The sequence below is a fragment of the Channa argus genome, chromosome 17 (genome assembly GCF_033026475.1).
Source record: "Channa argus isolate prfri chromosome 17, Channa argus male v1.0, whole genome shotgun sequence".
NCBI lineage: Eukaryota > Metazoa > Chordata > Actinopteri > Anabantiformes > Channidae > Channa > Channa argus.
Window position 1 is genome coordinate 4,223,126 of NC_090213.1, and position 17,252 is coordinate 4,240,377.

General features: G+C 40.4%; 2 protein-coding genes across 4 annotated transcripts in view; one reads left to right on the forward strand and one right to left on the reverse strand.

The window, feature by feature from the left end:
- Window positions 1–320: 320 nt before the first annotated feature.
- LOC137102043 (muscarinic acetylcholine receptor M5-like) lies at window positions 321–15,695 on the reverse strand. The gene is made up of 2 exons (XM_067481088.1): window positions 14,344–15,695; window positions 321–2,678 (listed from the first exon to the last, which is right to left on the reverse strand). The coding sequence occupies exon 2, from the start codon at window positions 2,650–2,652 to the stop codon at window positions 1,069–1,071; it is 1,584 nt and encodes a 527-aa protein (XP_067337189.1). The 5' UTR covers window positions 2,653–2,678; window positions 14,344–15,695; the 3' UTR covers window positions 321–1,068.
- Window positions 3,361–17,252, forward strand: part of aven (apoptosis, caspase activation inhibitor) — a 45,706-nt gene continuing 31,814 nt past the window's right edge. The window contains exons 1-2 of one of the 3 annotated variants that reach the window (XM_067481090.1): window positions 3,361–3,595; window positions 5,463–5,634. In XM_067481090.1, coding sequence (XP_067337191.1) covers window positions 3,401–3,595; window positions 5,463–5,634 — 367 coding nt within the window. In that variant the 5' untranslated portion in view covers window positions 3,361–3,400. Of the gene's footprint in view, window positions 3,660–5,462; window positions 5,635–17,252 lie in introns of all 3 variants that reach the window. The other 2 variants (XM_067481089.1, XM_067481091.1) reach the window with 2 other exon arrangements.

The following is a 17,252-nucleotide window of genomic DNA, read 5'->3' on the forward strand; positions in this document are numbered from 1 at the left end:
CTTCAAGTGCAGTGCAGCTAGAAAGATCACTGCATGGCCTTTACTGAGAGGAAGTGCAAGTAAAAACTATTCTATAGATTCTTTGTTTCATACCCTCTTGTAAAAACCTGGTGCCAACATTACCGACAATGCAGCGTATTTATAGTTTTATATTTAAGAATGATTTTTTATTTAGAAAACGTTTTTTTGATTCAATCGGAAATTTCCTTTTAGTTTTAGCTAGTTTCACCAGTTTAGTTTTTAGTTTCTGGACTGATTTTGTTTTAGTTTATTTTAGTTGGGGACAAAAATGTGGTGTGAAAAACAAAACACTGCTCAGGAAGATTCAACATTTTAACACTACATTTCATTAAAACAAAGACACAATACATTGCTTTCAGAATGACAAGTCCTACTGAGATTTCCTACTGACACTTCACTTCCTAACTGGGGCGACTGTGGTGCAGGAAGGTAGAGCGGTCGTCCACCAATCGCCACAGTTGCTGGTCCAATCCCGGGCTCCTCCAGTCACACGTCAAAGTGTCCTTGAGCAAGACACTGAACCCCAACTTAGTTGCTCCCAGCGAGTGTTGGCCAGGTGAATAGCAGCTCCCCCATCGGCGTGTGAGTGTGTGTGCGAGAGGGGGAATGAGAAGCAGTGTAAAGTGCTTTGAGTGCCAATAGATAGAAAAGCGCTATGTAAATGTAGACTATGTAACTCTGAAAGGCTTTTATCAATTTTGCTTTTGTAATATGTGTAGATTACTCTCTAAAACCAGTAAACAGACTTGGATGTGTAAATCAGTGGAGTGCTCTAAAAATATACTATGACATATTCTTGAACCTATTCTTTAACCTTTAACCTCTAACAATGTGTTGCCACCTTTCATGAGTTTCTCTTTCTGTCACAATCTGATAATCAGCAGTTCAAGCACTGCATCAGGCTCAGGTCATTTTCCACCAACAAAAGGTTTGAACACAATAGCACAAAGAAATTACATAAAGCACATGCTGCTGCATGCTGTGCACGACCACTCATCAGGATATTCCACATGTGGCAAAAGTCTGCCGTAATATTGCAGGACAACATCAAGTCATTTTATTGTTGGCATTTGGGTTTTGTCCACACCAATACTGCTTGTCCTCACCTCTCCTCCTCCTCCACTGGCAGAGCAGAAGCATGCGGAAGGTCTTCTGAAAGGTCTTGTTGCAGAGGGCGTAGCACATGGGGTTGACAGTGCTGTTGACGTAGCAGAGCCAGTAGCCTAGTTGCCAGAGGGACGTGGGGATGCAGTCTGTGCAGAATGTGGAGATGAGCACCATGATGTTGTATGGTGTCCATGTTAGGATGAAGGCCAGGAGGATGGCGCTGAGAGTCTGAGCTGCCTTCTTCTCCTTCACCAGGACCATCCTCTTCCTCTTGGTGATCTGGTTCTTCAGGGCAGAATCCATAGGTTTGGAGGTGGTGGAGGAGGAGGGGGAGGCATTTTTGTCAGGCTGCTCTGCTTCAGTTGGGCAGTTTTTTGCAGGTGCTAAATTGCCATTTTCCCCCTTTGAGCCAGGTTTGCACTTATAGGCAATGCACCTTTTAGTGTTCTTCTTTTTAGGAGTGGAAAAATACTCATCTTCTCTATAATCTTTCACCTTCCCATTCTTACTTCCTGCTCCACCACCTTGCTCTTTGAAAGATCCTTGTGGGGTTTCTATTGAAACATGGTGCTCCTCTTCGTCGGATGAGGTGTAGCTGTTAAAGGAAGTTATCTGGTCTGCTTTGGCCCATGCCTCATCTGAATGAGTGGTCACCTTTGTGGTGTTACTTTGGTTAGATGAGGACCAAGAGGCCTGACTCCTCTCCTGCTTCTCTCTGGTGAAATGAAAACAAGAGTTAATAATAGTCTTATGTGGTTTTGTACCCTCTGGAACGTTTCCCGATGCGAGCCCTTGCAGTTCTGCCAGATCCTTTGTCCGTTTCTGTGTTTCCTTGTAGATCCTACAGTACAAGATAGTCATAACCGACACTGGGATGTAGAAAGCAGCAATGGCTGTCCCAAAAGTGATCACAGGTTGAGTTAGAAACTGGATCTCGCACCTGTCCATAGGCACCTTTCTCTCTCCTACAAAGTACTGCCAGCAAAGAATGGGTGGTGCCCAGAGGACAAAAGACACCAGCCATGCAAGGCCGATCATGATGGCAGCTCTTTTTGGAGTCCTTTTCGCTCTGTAAGTCAGCGGCCTTGTGATGGAGAAGTATCTGTCAAAGCTGATGGCAAGTAAGTTCATAACTGAAGCATTGCTGGCTACATAATCCACTGCAAGCCAGAGATCACACGCAAGGTTCCCCAGGGACCAGTAACCCATCAGTATGTAAGTGGTGTATAAATTCATGGACAACACCCCTATGATGAGGTCAGCGAAGGCCAAACTCAGCAGGTAGTAGTTGTTTACAGTCTTCAGCTGGCTGTTTACTTTGAATGAAAGTAAGACCAACACATTGCCAACAATAGTTATCAAGCTGACAATGGCTGACACCGTAGCAATAGTTATAACCTCCCAAAGACTGTGAGGGGCAGACTGGATGTTTGACGCGTTGACAAAAGTGCTGTTTGTATCCTCCATGGTGCTGGTCAGTCTGTCTGTACTATTAGTGCAGGACAGCATGAAGTCCACCTGCATCGTTTCATACACAATTAAGAGTTCTCCTGTAATGAAAAGGAAAAACCGAAAATTAGATTCGTTTTCACACAGTTCTTATTTTATTTTCAATTAATATCAGGATAAACTCCTGTATGTGTACTCTCAATTTTAAACAGGCAAAATATTACACTTTACTATTCTAATAGCTATTTTGAGTTTATCTAAATGTCTTTCTTTGACTGGACACGTTTGTGAGCCACCACAACCACCCATGTAATAGAGTTCTTTAATGCAATGTTGCTTTTTTAAATGCATTAGACCAGTTGATTTATAAAAATAAGAAAAAAAAAGCATTTCCTCTTGTTGCGATAAAAATGTTATGTTACATACTAAAGAAATAATTAGGCTATATTTATTTCTCTCTCTATATATATATTTAATGTTAATAGATCTTAATCTTTTTGAAACATATTTTACAACAATTGTTTGTACAATTATTTTACCACGTGAACGATGTCTATTTTTCCGTTTTTCCACATCCTACATGTATTGTGCATTTGTTTTGTTTTATTTTGATCTTTTTCTTTTTAAATTTTTCTGTAGTAATCTAATGTAATATTACATCATAGCATATGATAAAATAATATAGAAAAAGAAAAAGAAGAAGAAGAAGCTCGGTCCAATTGAGAACCGGAACCCATTTGTCGTATGACACAATTTAACGTAACACCCGCTCCGTTCAACTTTTAGTGTCACATGCTAAACTGTCCGACCATAGTTGACAGCAATGGAGGGTAGACCGAGCAGAGGCAGGGGAGGCAGCTGGAAAAGAGGCGGCCGAAGTGGAAACGACGGCGACGGTTTTGGCGGTGAACACCGAGGCCGAGGCCGAGGAGGCCACCACCGAGGACGGGGCAAAAGAGACCACCACCGCGGTCGAGGACGCGGCGGAGGCGCCCATTACGCTGAGGTCCATCAGCCGGTGAGAACAACATGGAAACTCCATGAGTGGCCCCGTTGTCGCACCGCGCCAGACTCGTTTCAGAGTGCGTGTTTTAATGTTCGCATTTACACCACGAAGCCGCACACATCTCCAGACAAAGATTCCAAATGAACACGTCCTTCTCTTTAATTCGACCTGCTTAGCGCTGATTTAAGTAACGCTAGAAATGTCAACGACGCCTTCACTTGAGTCCGTAACACGGCGGTGTCAGATACTCTGCAGAGTCTCGGGCAAACTGGGTTTTCATATCAAGGCTGTGTTAGATTAAACCCCCCTGTGTCACGGTTACACACAAAACGAGTTTATCTCAGAAAACCAACATTTGAAATATCTCCCAGTGCATTTTTACATCGTTTTTGTACACTCTGTACTGGAGGGTTTAGCTTAATTTCCACCGGGATGTTCAGTCAGTCGATGCCCCTGACACGGTAACTGTAGGGACCCTGTGATTGCAGTCATTTAAATCCCAGTGTGCACACAGGGGCTCGTTGATTGCAGTAATAATTTAAATAAATCCCATTTGGTCCTATGTGGTTTTTTTTGTTCTTGTTTGTGTTCTCATAGAGCACCAGAAAAAGCACAAGCTTCATCAGTCTGACACTCACGTTGCACATTTCCATGACATCTTTATTAAAAGCTTTGTGTGTGTGTGACCTAACAGAACAGCAATCTATGACTCAGACAATTTTAATGACTCCGGTTTGGCACTGACGTCTGTTTTTTTTTGTCATACAGTATGAGAAATGCCATTTACCTTGACCTTTTTTTTGTTAGACATAGCTACCAATAATGAATGAGAGATATGTGCTAATGACCTCTCTACAAAATGCTCTTTGAATTGTAGATAGCCGAGCACAGTTAGTGGACGTCTATAATTTTGAAACATTATCAAAGCTGTCCTTCAACACTATTTGAAGTTAGTAAAAAGAAACAAGTAATTTATTTTTTTAAGATAATGTGACATCAGTTGGTACACACATTTGTCTCAACCAGCAAATCCAGGTCGAATTTCTTTTAAACTTCCTCTCCTTCCCTTGCTTAACATATAAAGCTCACTCTTTTCTGTTTCTTCTGTCTGCTTTTTGCTGCTCTATACAACTGAGGAACTGAGCTCTCACTCAATTTCTCAGCAGGCCCTTTTGCAGCGAGTGGTTAGAAAAAAGGAGGCAACAATCGAAAGAGAGAGTGCAGCTGGAATGATTTGGAAATTGTGTTTTGTTAAATTGTATTATCAATTTCAAAACAGTTTCTTGTTTGGCGCTAATAAGGAGAACGGTTTGTTCAAAACGCTGTCATGCCAATGTAGAATAAAGAAATCATTCTAAAGGGGAAGAATGCAAGTCATTTTTCACAACAGGTTTTTTTTTGGTCTTTTCGGTTTATCCCGTGAGTTCAGTGTCGCCACAGCAGATCATTGTCCGCATGTTGATTTGGCACAGCTTTTACGCTGGATGCCCTTCCTGATGCAACCCTCCCCAGTTTCTGCCGGGCTTGGACCGGCACCGCACAGCTGGGAAGGGGAAAATTTTACACCACAGTCATCTGTGCATTTTACTTTGTTTTTGGAACCTTTGGAAATAGAAATGATAAAGTCACTTTAAGGAAATATGGTATATTGGATGTGTTATCATGTCAAAGTTTAATCACCTACAAGGCCAGTTTGTTATCACAATCAAACATTTTAGCCCCATATGATCCTCCATAAAAAAAAAAAAACAAATTAGGGAACACAATTTATTGTGACCATATCTTTGTGATTGATGATTAGAGAAGCAGCCCTAGCGAGAATTTAAAGTTATTTAAGAAGCATGTTGCTCACTGTGGATCCCTTCATGTGCTCTTGTAGGACCAAGATGGAGGAGACAACTTTCAGGAGGAAGATATCATGATGGAAGTTTTCTCCAGGAGGAAACTGGAGTCAAATTGGGATCGCTACAAGGAGTCAGAGGTGCAGCAGCCTGAGGATGACATGCCTACTCAGCGAGGGACAGATTACCACATTCTGCTGGAGTCAGCAGGTGAGACCCCGTTCAGACCTAAAACCAAATTAGGGTATTTGGGTATAAGTTTATTAAGTTATGTCTGTTCTACGACCCAATTCAAAAAGTGAAAAAATTTTTTGAATTTAATAATAAGACAAATATGTGAGCATCTTTATGGTTGATGATTAGAACATATATATCAAAGTTTGCAACTTTTCCAATGGCCAAAGTTTTCTTACCCCAGTTGTAAGATCTTCTACCGAAACACTAAGAAGACATTATGAATAAATATTATAGATGGAAGCAAATAATGGCTGACAAGTAAAACGTGAATCCTAACCACCGCTAAGAATGTTCTGTTGAAGTATAACGTTGCATTATGACATACTTTCTTTAATATTAAGTTAACATCTTATTGTCGCGTCAATTATAAATGGGCCGCTTGCATGGCGCATCCATAGTCGGATGGATTAACTGTTCCACGACTGTTTAAATCCAACATGTATCTTGTTTACACTGACTCAACCTGAGATTAAACCTGCTCCTGAGTAGGTTTGAGATTGCGGATATGTTGCCAGGGCAACGAGCTCAACCTTACTTTGCAAGAACTAGCAGATCCGGGATCGTGTCAAATCGTCAACAATTACTGTTAATCCATGTATGAAGAACAGGACCCTGAACATGAAAACCTGGGAGAGTTTGTTTGTTCTGGCAGCCACACCTGCCGTGTCCTTTTAGATCTCCACAAAAGAGACAAGTTGGAGTCTGACATTTCCAAAAAACCTGAAATATTACCGGGCTGTGTTTGTGGTTTTTTCCAAAGGTATAATTGGGTTTGAGCACACAGTCAAAGATCAAAGTCTTTTGGCCTGTCCCTTAAGGGGGTGCTGCCACGTGATGACGATATTCTGGTAGAGAAACAATCAGTATGGGTGAATTTATGAGGTAGTTGGATGGTGGCACACTCAGCGAGACAAAGAAAGGAAGCATGTTTGCTCCAGAAGCTCCATTTTGTTCCTTCAGGCTGCTCAAATAAGTGTTGCCACATTTTTATCAGAGGTGACCAAACCATCCCTGGATTGAAGGAGCAGCACAGGGGTATTATGCTTTAGTGTTGGCTGTGAGTCTGAGTGTTCTCTTCAGTCTCCTGATTGTTTAAAAGAAAGTGTCTGCACACTTTAGAGACTTTAATTGCTTTGTATGGACACTGCTGTCACATGGCTGCATAGAAGATCCTTGGTTGTCCTTGTTTGCCAATTTCAGCCTCACTGGTCATTGTCGTGCTCTACAGTCTCTGTGTTTCCCTTGACATTTATTTCCCCAAAGGAGGAGTAAGCGAGCTGTTCTTAGTGCAGGGTTGGACTTTCTTTGGTATATTTGTATTCGGGCAGATTACTGCTGCAGACTTGTAACACAAACCATCTAAAATAGCTCAACTAAAGTGAGCATCTTCTCTTGTGTGATTTCTAACCGTATCCCACACTGCGAAACATGATATCACTATGGACACAGCAGTCCTGACCTGAAACATGCCTCTATGCCTCGCTGTGGTCTGATCGCTTTCTTTGAATTTATGTTGCTCTGAAGCTGGATTTGTACTGTGTCGGCTCACAAAGAGCTAATCTGTGCCTCCTCACAACTATGAATTTACGCAGAGAGCTGCCGGTCAATGCTGCAAATGTTTCCTCGAACATTTTCCTGATTGCGGACAACATGCTCGTACAGTTTTTCCAAAATGGCTGATATTCTTCCCCATTACATTAAATTAATATAATTAGGCAAATAAAATCACATTTTATGATGATGCAGTATGTTCTGCTGCAATATAACATGATTTTAAATATTTTTGCATTGGCTCCTTTTCAGTTTGTGCTGTTTTGTGTACTTTGTATCCTTGAATACTTTGTATGCAAACGCATGCACGGCTTGTGCCCAAGTTAAATTCCCCCTTAGGGTCAAAGTATATCTTATCCTTATTGCCCGTTTAATTCATCGCACCAATTAAAACAATTATTTTTGTTCAAATTCCCATTTTCTCTTGTAAAATTTGAACGATTGTACCTGTAGAATGGAACTAACTATACAGTTAAACTGTGTTAATGAGGGGAAAAAAATCATCCAATCTTATGATCAGTTTAGTAAATTTTCTAATCAAGCAAAAACACGTTTACTGGTTCTAGCTTCTAAAAAATTAGGATTTTCTCTTCTGTTTTCTCTCTAGGATTTGCTTTTCTCTGCATTTTATTTTTGTAATGCAATATCTTTGCTCAGAAAAAAACGCATTAATCTTTGCTCTTGGAACCTGCCCAGGTCATAAACAGTATGTGTGTGTGTGTGTGTAAGTATATATATATATATATATATATAGTATATTTTTAAATAAATTCAGCTTAACTGCCTTCCACAGTTTTGCTGGTGGGTAACACATCCATCTAGTGTTGTAGTGGTGCTACAACAGTTACCAAATTAAACTCTTGTATCATGCACTGTGAATATAGTACATAGTACAAGCTGGTCTGCATGCAGGAAATTGGTGTCCCTTATAAAACTACATAAGGCTAATATCTCTTTTAGTTTGCCGCTTTATATTTGTGTCTTGTCAGATATGTCATATAATTTCCCACATTGGAGCAAGTTGGGACTATTATTCCCTTTTTAATAGTAAAATACTACAATGCAGTTTAAAGGGACCATTTACTGATATTCAACTTGATTCCATTGCATCTAGTTTGACTACTGTATGTAAGTGAATGCCACTAAACCTCCCTGTGACTTCCCTACATTAAAAGCAGTTTGACTACTTCTAGCTGAAAAATGCCTCCAGATGACCTCACTAGGAGCAACCTTTAGTTCAGATTTCCTTTTGCAGAGCTCGCTCAGAGGACATCATCTGAACTTTTAATGAAGAAAAACTTCCCTTCACCTGGAGGAGTTTTTTCAGCTGGAACCAGAGAAATATTTTAAGATTTGAAAGTTTAAAAGCATTAATGTACATTTACAGTCTAAACTAAAGCCACAGAAAGAAAGTTTGAAAATTGGTGAAGTCGCCCGTTGAGAAGTGCATATCTGACTTTACTTTGCTTCTTTACACTGCTGCAGGCACTCGAGCACGTCTGCTGTACACACATGCTTTTTGGTGTCAGAATCTGGAAAGGTAATCTAGTCTTTGGATTATTTGAATTTTACAAAGCACCACAGCAGGATGTGATATGGGTATCAAGATGCCATAATTCAAATTAGGGTTACACCAACACACTGACCTTGTATTAGTTAGCAGAAGTCAACCAGTCATGCTGAGATGAATGAGTTTCTCTTTGTTGCAACAGTGGCATCTCAATGAAATGAGATTTTACATTTTATGCACATTTTAGTTTTTTTCAATCATCGCTTTATGTTTGGGTAAATTTGTTCTTTTAGGTTTTCTAGTGAGCAGGTTCAGTGGTTTTCTAGAAATATTATTCTTTATTTCCTTTAATCGTGTTTGCTGCACTTTAGGTTAATATTCCCAGTTTCCTCTGACGAGCTACGCAGACCATTGTCTTGCTTGTCTTTTTGGAGGACATTATGAATCTCATTTTTAGCTCCGAATGAGTGTTTAAACATTTTACTGTGTTTATAGAATAGTTTTTTTTTCTCACGCCATTAGAGAGAGTGTTGCAGCTCTGTGTTGTCTCTCCCATTCTCTTGTAGCATAAATGCCAAAGGTGCTCTTGTGAGTTGTTTGACTCCTATCTCTCGTCTCTGTTTTTGCCCACATTGTCAGATTAGTCATGTCGTACAGCAAGAGGCTGCCGCTCTTTAGAGGACACTTAATTGTACGTGGGAGGCGATGCTTTCAAGAGTGGATTTTTGGGCCAATTAAGGTAGCCATGAAATCAGGAATTCATCACAGAAACCTCTTTTTTCCTCTTGGCCAAAGTTATTACAACAATTGTGTTGTTGTGGAGCTTATATCACCAACGTGTTTTGTGTCCAAGATGCTGAAGTATTCTCTTTGCTTTATTGGCAAGACAAAATGTACAGGTCAGAAGTGTGCACGTGTGCGCCAATATTTTATATGTTCCAGGACAGAAATGCCCACGGCAGTGTTTTTCCACCATTTGTAATATATCTTGCAATTCTTATGAGAGTTACCAGCAGTGTGGTCAAGGCGAAGGGCACAAAGAAGACTATAAGTTGGTTTTAATGTAACACCCTTTATCACAGTGTCACATTCTCAACCACAAGATACCATCTGTCAAAACTGGTCTTTTAATCTAATAATATTGAGGGATTTCAGAGCCAAGCACATGTAAACTGTCCAAGGAAAAACTGTAAATCTATATATTTCAGAGTGGGTGGGAGTGTTTTTCTCTGACCTGACGTTTAGGGGCAGAAAGCCCTAAATCTCTGCAGGAGATATGTATTTTTTATTAAAAAGATCTTTACAGCTCAAGCTGGTAATTCATTTTACAGAGTGGAACTTTTTACAAGTATTGTTTAAATAAACTTGTGAGTCAGACTCCTTGAATTGGAAGCAACGATATCAAATTTTAGTTGAGTGATTGTTAGTGTACTGTTACAAAGAAACATCTCTAATATTTACCCTTTTTACTGGTGAGAGCTAATTCTGCTTCACACCCTGAGTGCCAGAAGTAACAGATGGAGAGATGAAGTGACTGTCTTGATAAAACGGCTCAACAGTAGGACAGTTTACAGAGGCTTTAGATGCCAATTTTATAATTATAGTTTCCAATGAGTTACAGTCCACAACTGTCACGCTGCTGTAAAGCGCGATGTCACTAAATGTTAAGTTAGAATACGATGATCCGTGTGTGTGTGTGTGGTCACCAGACGCTAAGTGAGAAACCAGAAGAAGTAACCTACAACTAATGCTATTAATAATCTAAAGCCATGAATTCATGTTCAAGTTAATCAGTATGTAAACATGAAACACAAATGAAAGCAATGGAAACACATCAGATGTGTTTAGAAAATAACTGTGTACGTGTCCATAACCACTGGACAAACCTGATCTGCTGATGAAAATCATGTGATATGATCAGAGCTCCAGAGCAACTCCTAGGTGAAGTAGTTTGTCAAGATTTGAAATTATTATGATTTTAAAAAAGCAAAAAAAAGGGCCAAACTTGTATAAACAGGAGAAAACTGCTTAAAATCTAAAACGGTTAAAATATGTTGATCCATTTTATTCAAAATAAGCAGAATTATTCATCACATTTTTTGTCATATGTTTTATCGTATTAGCACTTTTCTTTACCCCCGTTCATTCTGTAGCTGGTCACTTTACAGTGGGGAGAACTTACTGAGTTAACGTTTATCCTGTGTACTTCTACGCTACTACATTGTATTTGATAATATTGCTGACTAGTGATGGAATCAATATTCATTTATAAAACGCGCCTCAAATGATTTCTGTTTCCAAATTTCTGATTTATTATCCAATAATATGACTTATTTGGCATAATGAGTACTTTTAAAACCTAAAAAAAAGTACCTTTTAAAAAGTACATTTTGATGCTAATACTTTTGTACTTTACTCAAGTAAATATGTAAATGCCTGACTATTAGCTGCAAATACCAGTGTTTCTAGTTAGTTTTACTCAAAACCATCCTGTCTGTTGCACCCAGCCCTCCCTGTTCCTGCTCCACTGTGCTCCACTGTGCTCCACCGCCATCTGCTACGCTCCATACTCTCCACAGTTTTTTAGGTATTAGTCATTATCACATTACAGTAACAAATAAGCTGTAAAACGTGATAATCGAGCAGAGATCTAGGAAACTCCCTGATTTGTTAGAAGAGCCAGGCTCACTTAAAATCTCTGTTCTGTGATTCTGACTTCAGTGGGGGCCTCATCAGCACCTCTCACCTATGAGATATGTTTTGGAAGGTATTTGTACTTAAAATATTTGAGAAAAGTTACGAGCTTAAAGTGCTTGGTTGAAATGAGGGAGCTGAGTACCTCCTTCCATCACTGGCACTGTAATAATACTGCATGTCCCATACTTTCCATTCCTACCATTTTACCTGGTTGGTGTCCATTTATATAAGTTAAGTTGTTCTAAATCCACATTGTTTGTATTTAATTTTGGTTTCCTTTGATGCATCCAAATGAATTTGCTCTTATCAGCGTATACGTAAGCACCAATCAATGCACAAAACCTAAATACAACAGGAAATTTCAGGCACAACATCCTCAAGGTCTCTTATTTAACAGCATATAATTTAGTTATTATAGCATATAGTATCTGACCTTCTGTTTGCAAAAGCCCTATTGAAAGCTCTACTGTGCTCAGTGTGATTAAGAAAAATGGAAGCCGACAGGGAAATTATGTAAACAGACTGTTTGATTTGAATCGAAGGTCATGTTGATTTCAGTTGTTTTGTGGCCTTGTGGAGGGTTATTATGTAGCGCCACTGCTTGTCCAAACACCTCAAGTGCTTTTACCATTCATGGGTTTTGATTGAATGCAATACAAGGTGCGATTACACCTTGTATTGCATTCAAGGCTAAGAGCCCTGTTTCAGGAGGCGATGATGCAGCAAACCTTTTCCATGACTGTGGTGGCCAGACAGAGATTACTTTTATGGATAAAACCTTCGTACTTTTCAACTTGAAATATTTCCTTTTTTTTTTTTTTCGAAATTGCATCTGTGCAAAAGCCTTTTCATTGCCTTGAGAACTTAAGTCAGCATGTTGTGGGGACGGAATTGTGGTTAGACTCAGTGCACTGATTGAATTATTGCAAGTTCCCTTTGAGCCTGAAGGAACAAGCTACTGTCAGGTGTTACGTAACCTGAAGGTGATTTTTCTTTTCTCGTCTCAGTTCTTGCATTGTTGGGGGTTGATTATATTGTTGCTAGGGACGGTGCACACATGGAACAAATCCCTCATGTTGCGTGTGTTTCTGTTGTTCCATTATGGGTGGAGTGGGATATTTGGGCAGTTATTTACATCCTAATGCGCAGCCATCCATCTTTACACGTTAACATAAGGATCAATCCTCCTCCCCCGCAGCCGTAGTTTACCAAGGCTGCTAATGGGCACCTATCAAGGCTCAATCATGATGAGACAAAAGGAAATCGCATTAGTGCTTTGGTGATTCAGCTAACTAGATTGACAAACACAGGGTCGTTTTCCTAACCGAGATGAATAGCCACAATCATGCCATTAATTTATATGTTGTGTTGTCATTGCGGTTACTTGATTATCCATATAGACTGGAGGAGACTGGCGTCAAAGCAGAGGAATGACGCTCATCAAGTACTGTCAGGTCAGCGAAATTACGAAAAAACGAAGCATTACAGGTGCCGAGTTTGTTTCCTTGCAATAGCTGAATAGGATTTAAGCCAGTGGATGATGGCGTGCGACTAAATACAGCAGCAGGTGGATCATAGACACTTCACTAAGATCATCCTACACTGCGATCTGCCCACTTTCATCCTGAAATACCTGTCATAGTTGGACACACAGCATTGTGTTGTAACGTTTACTTTCCTTTTTCTGTTAAACTAAAGATTAGTTCAAGTTAAGTTTCTAAAATGTCAAATTAGGAAACAAATTGCATAATAATTTCCTAAAGCTCAAAACACAATGGTTAAATATTCACAATACATTTTAACTAAAAACTGAAAAGCAGCAAAAAGGTAACAACTAACTAATAAATGTTTGAGCATTTGCATGGAAAATGACCTAAGTTAAAGGCTGCAGCTGCCACTCATGTCCATTAAACTCCCATATGGTTTCCCAGAGCTGAAGTGGGTGTCTTCACATTGTCCTATTTATTGATCCAAATCCCAGGAATAACCAGTTTACTGTCGTGCTTCAGTGAATCAATAAGAAGAACATTAATTTGCAACTATTGTGTTGATTGATTAATTAATTGTAAGCGAATGTGAGAATTGGATCAAGCTAAGGCATGAATATCCTGGGGTGCTGGAGAGGTGTTGAAGAAAAAAAAAGCTATTTTACGAACTCGTCTTTAAACAACGCAGAGTGATGGTGATATATTACAGAGTGATTCAGGCCTGGTAAGGGCACAACGATTGAGGACATTATTGGCACATTACATAAAAAAAAAAAAAATAGATAAAATGTTGCATCAGTTGCAGATAAGGCAGCAATCAAACACTCACAAGGGTGGAAACAAGTGGCGTTATCTTGAAATACTTTAAGAAAAACCTTGAAATAAATACATTTCCATCCAGCAGCTATTTGCTTTAGTGTTTCATCTTAAGTTTTGCAACTTGTCTGGACGTGACGTTTCCGTCTCAAAGAATACAGTGGAACTAGCATTGAGATGCCTGTCATGTGACTTTTCGTCCTCCATTGTTTTTAATGATGTCCAAAATCAAATCATCTCGCTCCTTGGACCTCCCACTTTTTCCTTAGTAAGAAATAAACAGACGGGAACAACCCTCACACACACCCATACTTAAACTTTAAGTAACCTACCGTCAGTGTCAAAAGCTACTTTTAAAAATCCAACGTGTACAAAATGTACGGCACAGCTTTGAGTCTAAACTGGGAAAGCTCTGGTGACAAGTGATGAAGCCCAGCACTGGTTCCACGATTCATTTAATTTTGCAGCACAAGCTGCTGCATTTACTGCTCGGCAATAAAAAGCGTATAATGTCAGAATATGTAATATGATTTTACTGATCAGCAAGCAGGGTCAGTTGACAGCTGCTGCTGTGCACTGCTTTAATTTCCTGCAGCCACATCAAACAGAATTCATACTCACCCTGTATGGCTCTGACTGTCCTCCAGCATTAAATGGCCGTTTGGTTTTTGCTGTGCTGGCTTGTCTTCACTCCTTCTTTAGTCTGACAGAGTTGTCTCTGTTTCTCGTCCCCGGTGTCTTTCTCGGATGTGAGCGTCGTCCCTCACTCTGTATTTCCCTTCTCAGTGCTTCACACCTTCCCTTTCTGGCTCGCTCTTCTCCTCCCTTGCTCCCTCCTGCTGACTTTGTTTCCTCAGTGCTCCTCTCTCCAACGAGGTGAAAAACACACTTGTCAAATATAGGTTGGTCATCACACCGTCTCTCATCCTCATCAGTTGCTAAGTACAAGGCGCTTTGTTGTAAACAAGTTTCTCAGCATCATCGTGTGAATGGTGCAGCTTCTTTCTGTGGCGAGACCGTAAATGCAACAGCTGTTCAGTGTCCATGTGACAGAGCAGCTTAGGTGTCTCGGTGGTGCTGTTCAGACCTTTTTCACAGAAGGTTGAATTACTGGAAATGGCTGCTCGTCCTCCTCGGTGACCGTTGACTGAAGATCTTGTCAAAGCTTGTCCCTTCTCACACACAGCAAACGTGAGCTAATAATTTTTTCTTGTTTATAAATCTTGCAAAAAGCAGCAAAAGTTGCAGTTTCTCAGTTTTCCGCTAAGTTTGAGCACCTCCACGGCCAAGACAAGTGGACCGAGGCTTCTCTTATCCTCAGAGCGGCACAGATTGAGTGTTATTGTCTCCTACCCGACGCGTGCTCGCTGTAGATGAAAAGGCTGCTTGGATGCACGCTGCACCACCATCCTCACCAACACGCGGATTCAACCGTGAGCCACTATTAGGAGAAATTCCCACATGGCCCAAAGCCTCATCCTGTATCAGAGCACTGAGCAACATGTAAGAGGAGGGAGGCAGAGGTGAGGAGGTGGAGGAGTAGGCTGAAGCGGAGATGGGAGGAGCCGGAGGAGGAGTGTCTGTGGGGTTCAGGAAAGCTGACTGTTTGCCTCTTCATCGCTTACAGCTGTATGTCTTCATCAGAGAGGAAATGTGTTCACATAACTCCTCCAACACCCACGCGCGTCCCACTTCGTGGTGACTTGATGGGTTAATCCCCCGTGTGTTTGACCATGTATCCTTTTTGATGGCAGGCTGCGTGACTGTTGAGGCAGTCAGTGTTGACTGGCAGAGTTTTCGAAGTGCTTCCAGTCTGCCAGGCAATATCGGCTGTGCTTCTCAGTGTGTGCTTTGTTTCTTGTGCTATGACCTTCCTGTGCAGATAAGCTGTAGGTGGAACTCTAGCGAGAAGCAAACAAAATTCGTTTTTTCTTTTTTTTTTTTTTTCTCTTGTTGTTGTCCTTCCATGAGCAAATGCACTGACGCGAGAAGTAAATGTCTTCAGTGGCTGAAATGTAAATTGATTTTGTGAAAAGCAGAATGACATGTGTTGTATCGCCTGATTGATATTGGATTTTAAGGCAGATACAAGATGTTAGGGGTTTAAACACAATTGTTATACACATTCGCTGCCAAAATCTTGGTGTCTTGCAAAGGCACGTGAACCTGTATCAGTTCAGTTGAAAGGAAAATTGGTTAGTTTCAGTTTGTGGCATCAGGTGTGAGTCTGGGAGTCTAATGTTAACAACACAGGTTTGTGGAGCGTGTAATGGCTCGAAGGAAGGAAATATCAGAAAGCCCAGGCTGGAAAGGGTTAGAAAATAGTTTGTCTCCACTGAAACTGTTCTGTAAGAAGCAATTACCCAGAAGGTTTAGTTGCAGAAGGTGGGGTCACATACTTTGTCTACACATTAGAACATTTAAAATTGGCTAATTTTCCACAGTAAACAGTACATTTTTTTGTCATATAAAAAAAAAAAAAAAAAAAAAAAATGAAAGTCTTCTTATGATTTAGCTGACATTTGTGAGACCATTCACACATTCAAGCACCACTATACAACATGTGCATTGTGTTATTGATTCCTGTTTTATTTATTTTATTAGCTTTGACCCTTATTTCAGCAGGGTAACCGTTCATCATTGACACCACACCATGTTACAGTCTGCTTCTGAAAGCGCTTCTCTTATCTGGGGACCACAGGTGTTTCATCCTTAGTACATGATTGAGCTGGTTAAGTGGACTGGCTGCACTTTCAGTTTTTCTTTGATGTTAATACGCGATGCATGTTTTTAGCTATTGATTATCGGGAGAATGCAGTGCAGAGGCTATGAGCTGTGCCAAAGTTATGCCTCAGGGAGTTTATGTAATGAACTTCACAGTGATTCCTCCATTTACATAGATTGACCTCATCACAGGCTTCCACCCACACATCCCCTGTGACACCAGCACTGTGTCACGGCGCTGTTAACCACTATTATGCCCAATGGAGATTACAAAAAGTGATTGATGGAAAAACAATACAGTAGTTATCTTTATGGGTCAGTGGAAAGCTCCCCAGAACCTAATGTGAAGCAGTTAATTTAAATCGGATGGAGCGAGCCAAGCACAGCTAAAAGTGACCTGAGCATTCTTAGATCCTATCCTAAACTCGGGGGGAAAGGACCTAAACAAAGAGAGCACGATGCCATATCAGCTAATAACATAAGTCAACAGGCAGCTTTGGGGCAAATGTCCCTGAAATGAATCTCAAGAGAAAAAATGAACAATCATTTGTTTATGCATCAGACACATTTACAGAAACATTCAAGTCATATTCTTAGCTCAATGCACCAATGATTAAACATTTTGGATACCAACTGGGCGAAGATGGCAGCCCATTACATGTCAATCAGGTAACAAAACGCTTAGATTTAGCAGCACAAATGTTGTAGGCTGATTCCCTTAAATAAACTTGGCTTCAGTTCCCTCTGCAGAACAAAGCTCCAGTGATCTGCGCAGCTTAGTTATGAGTTCCGCACAAAAAACGCCA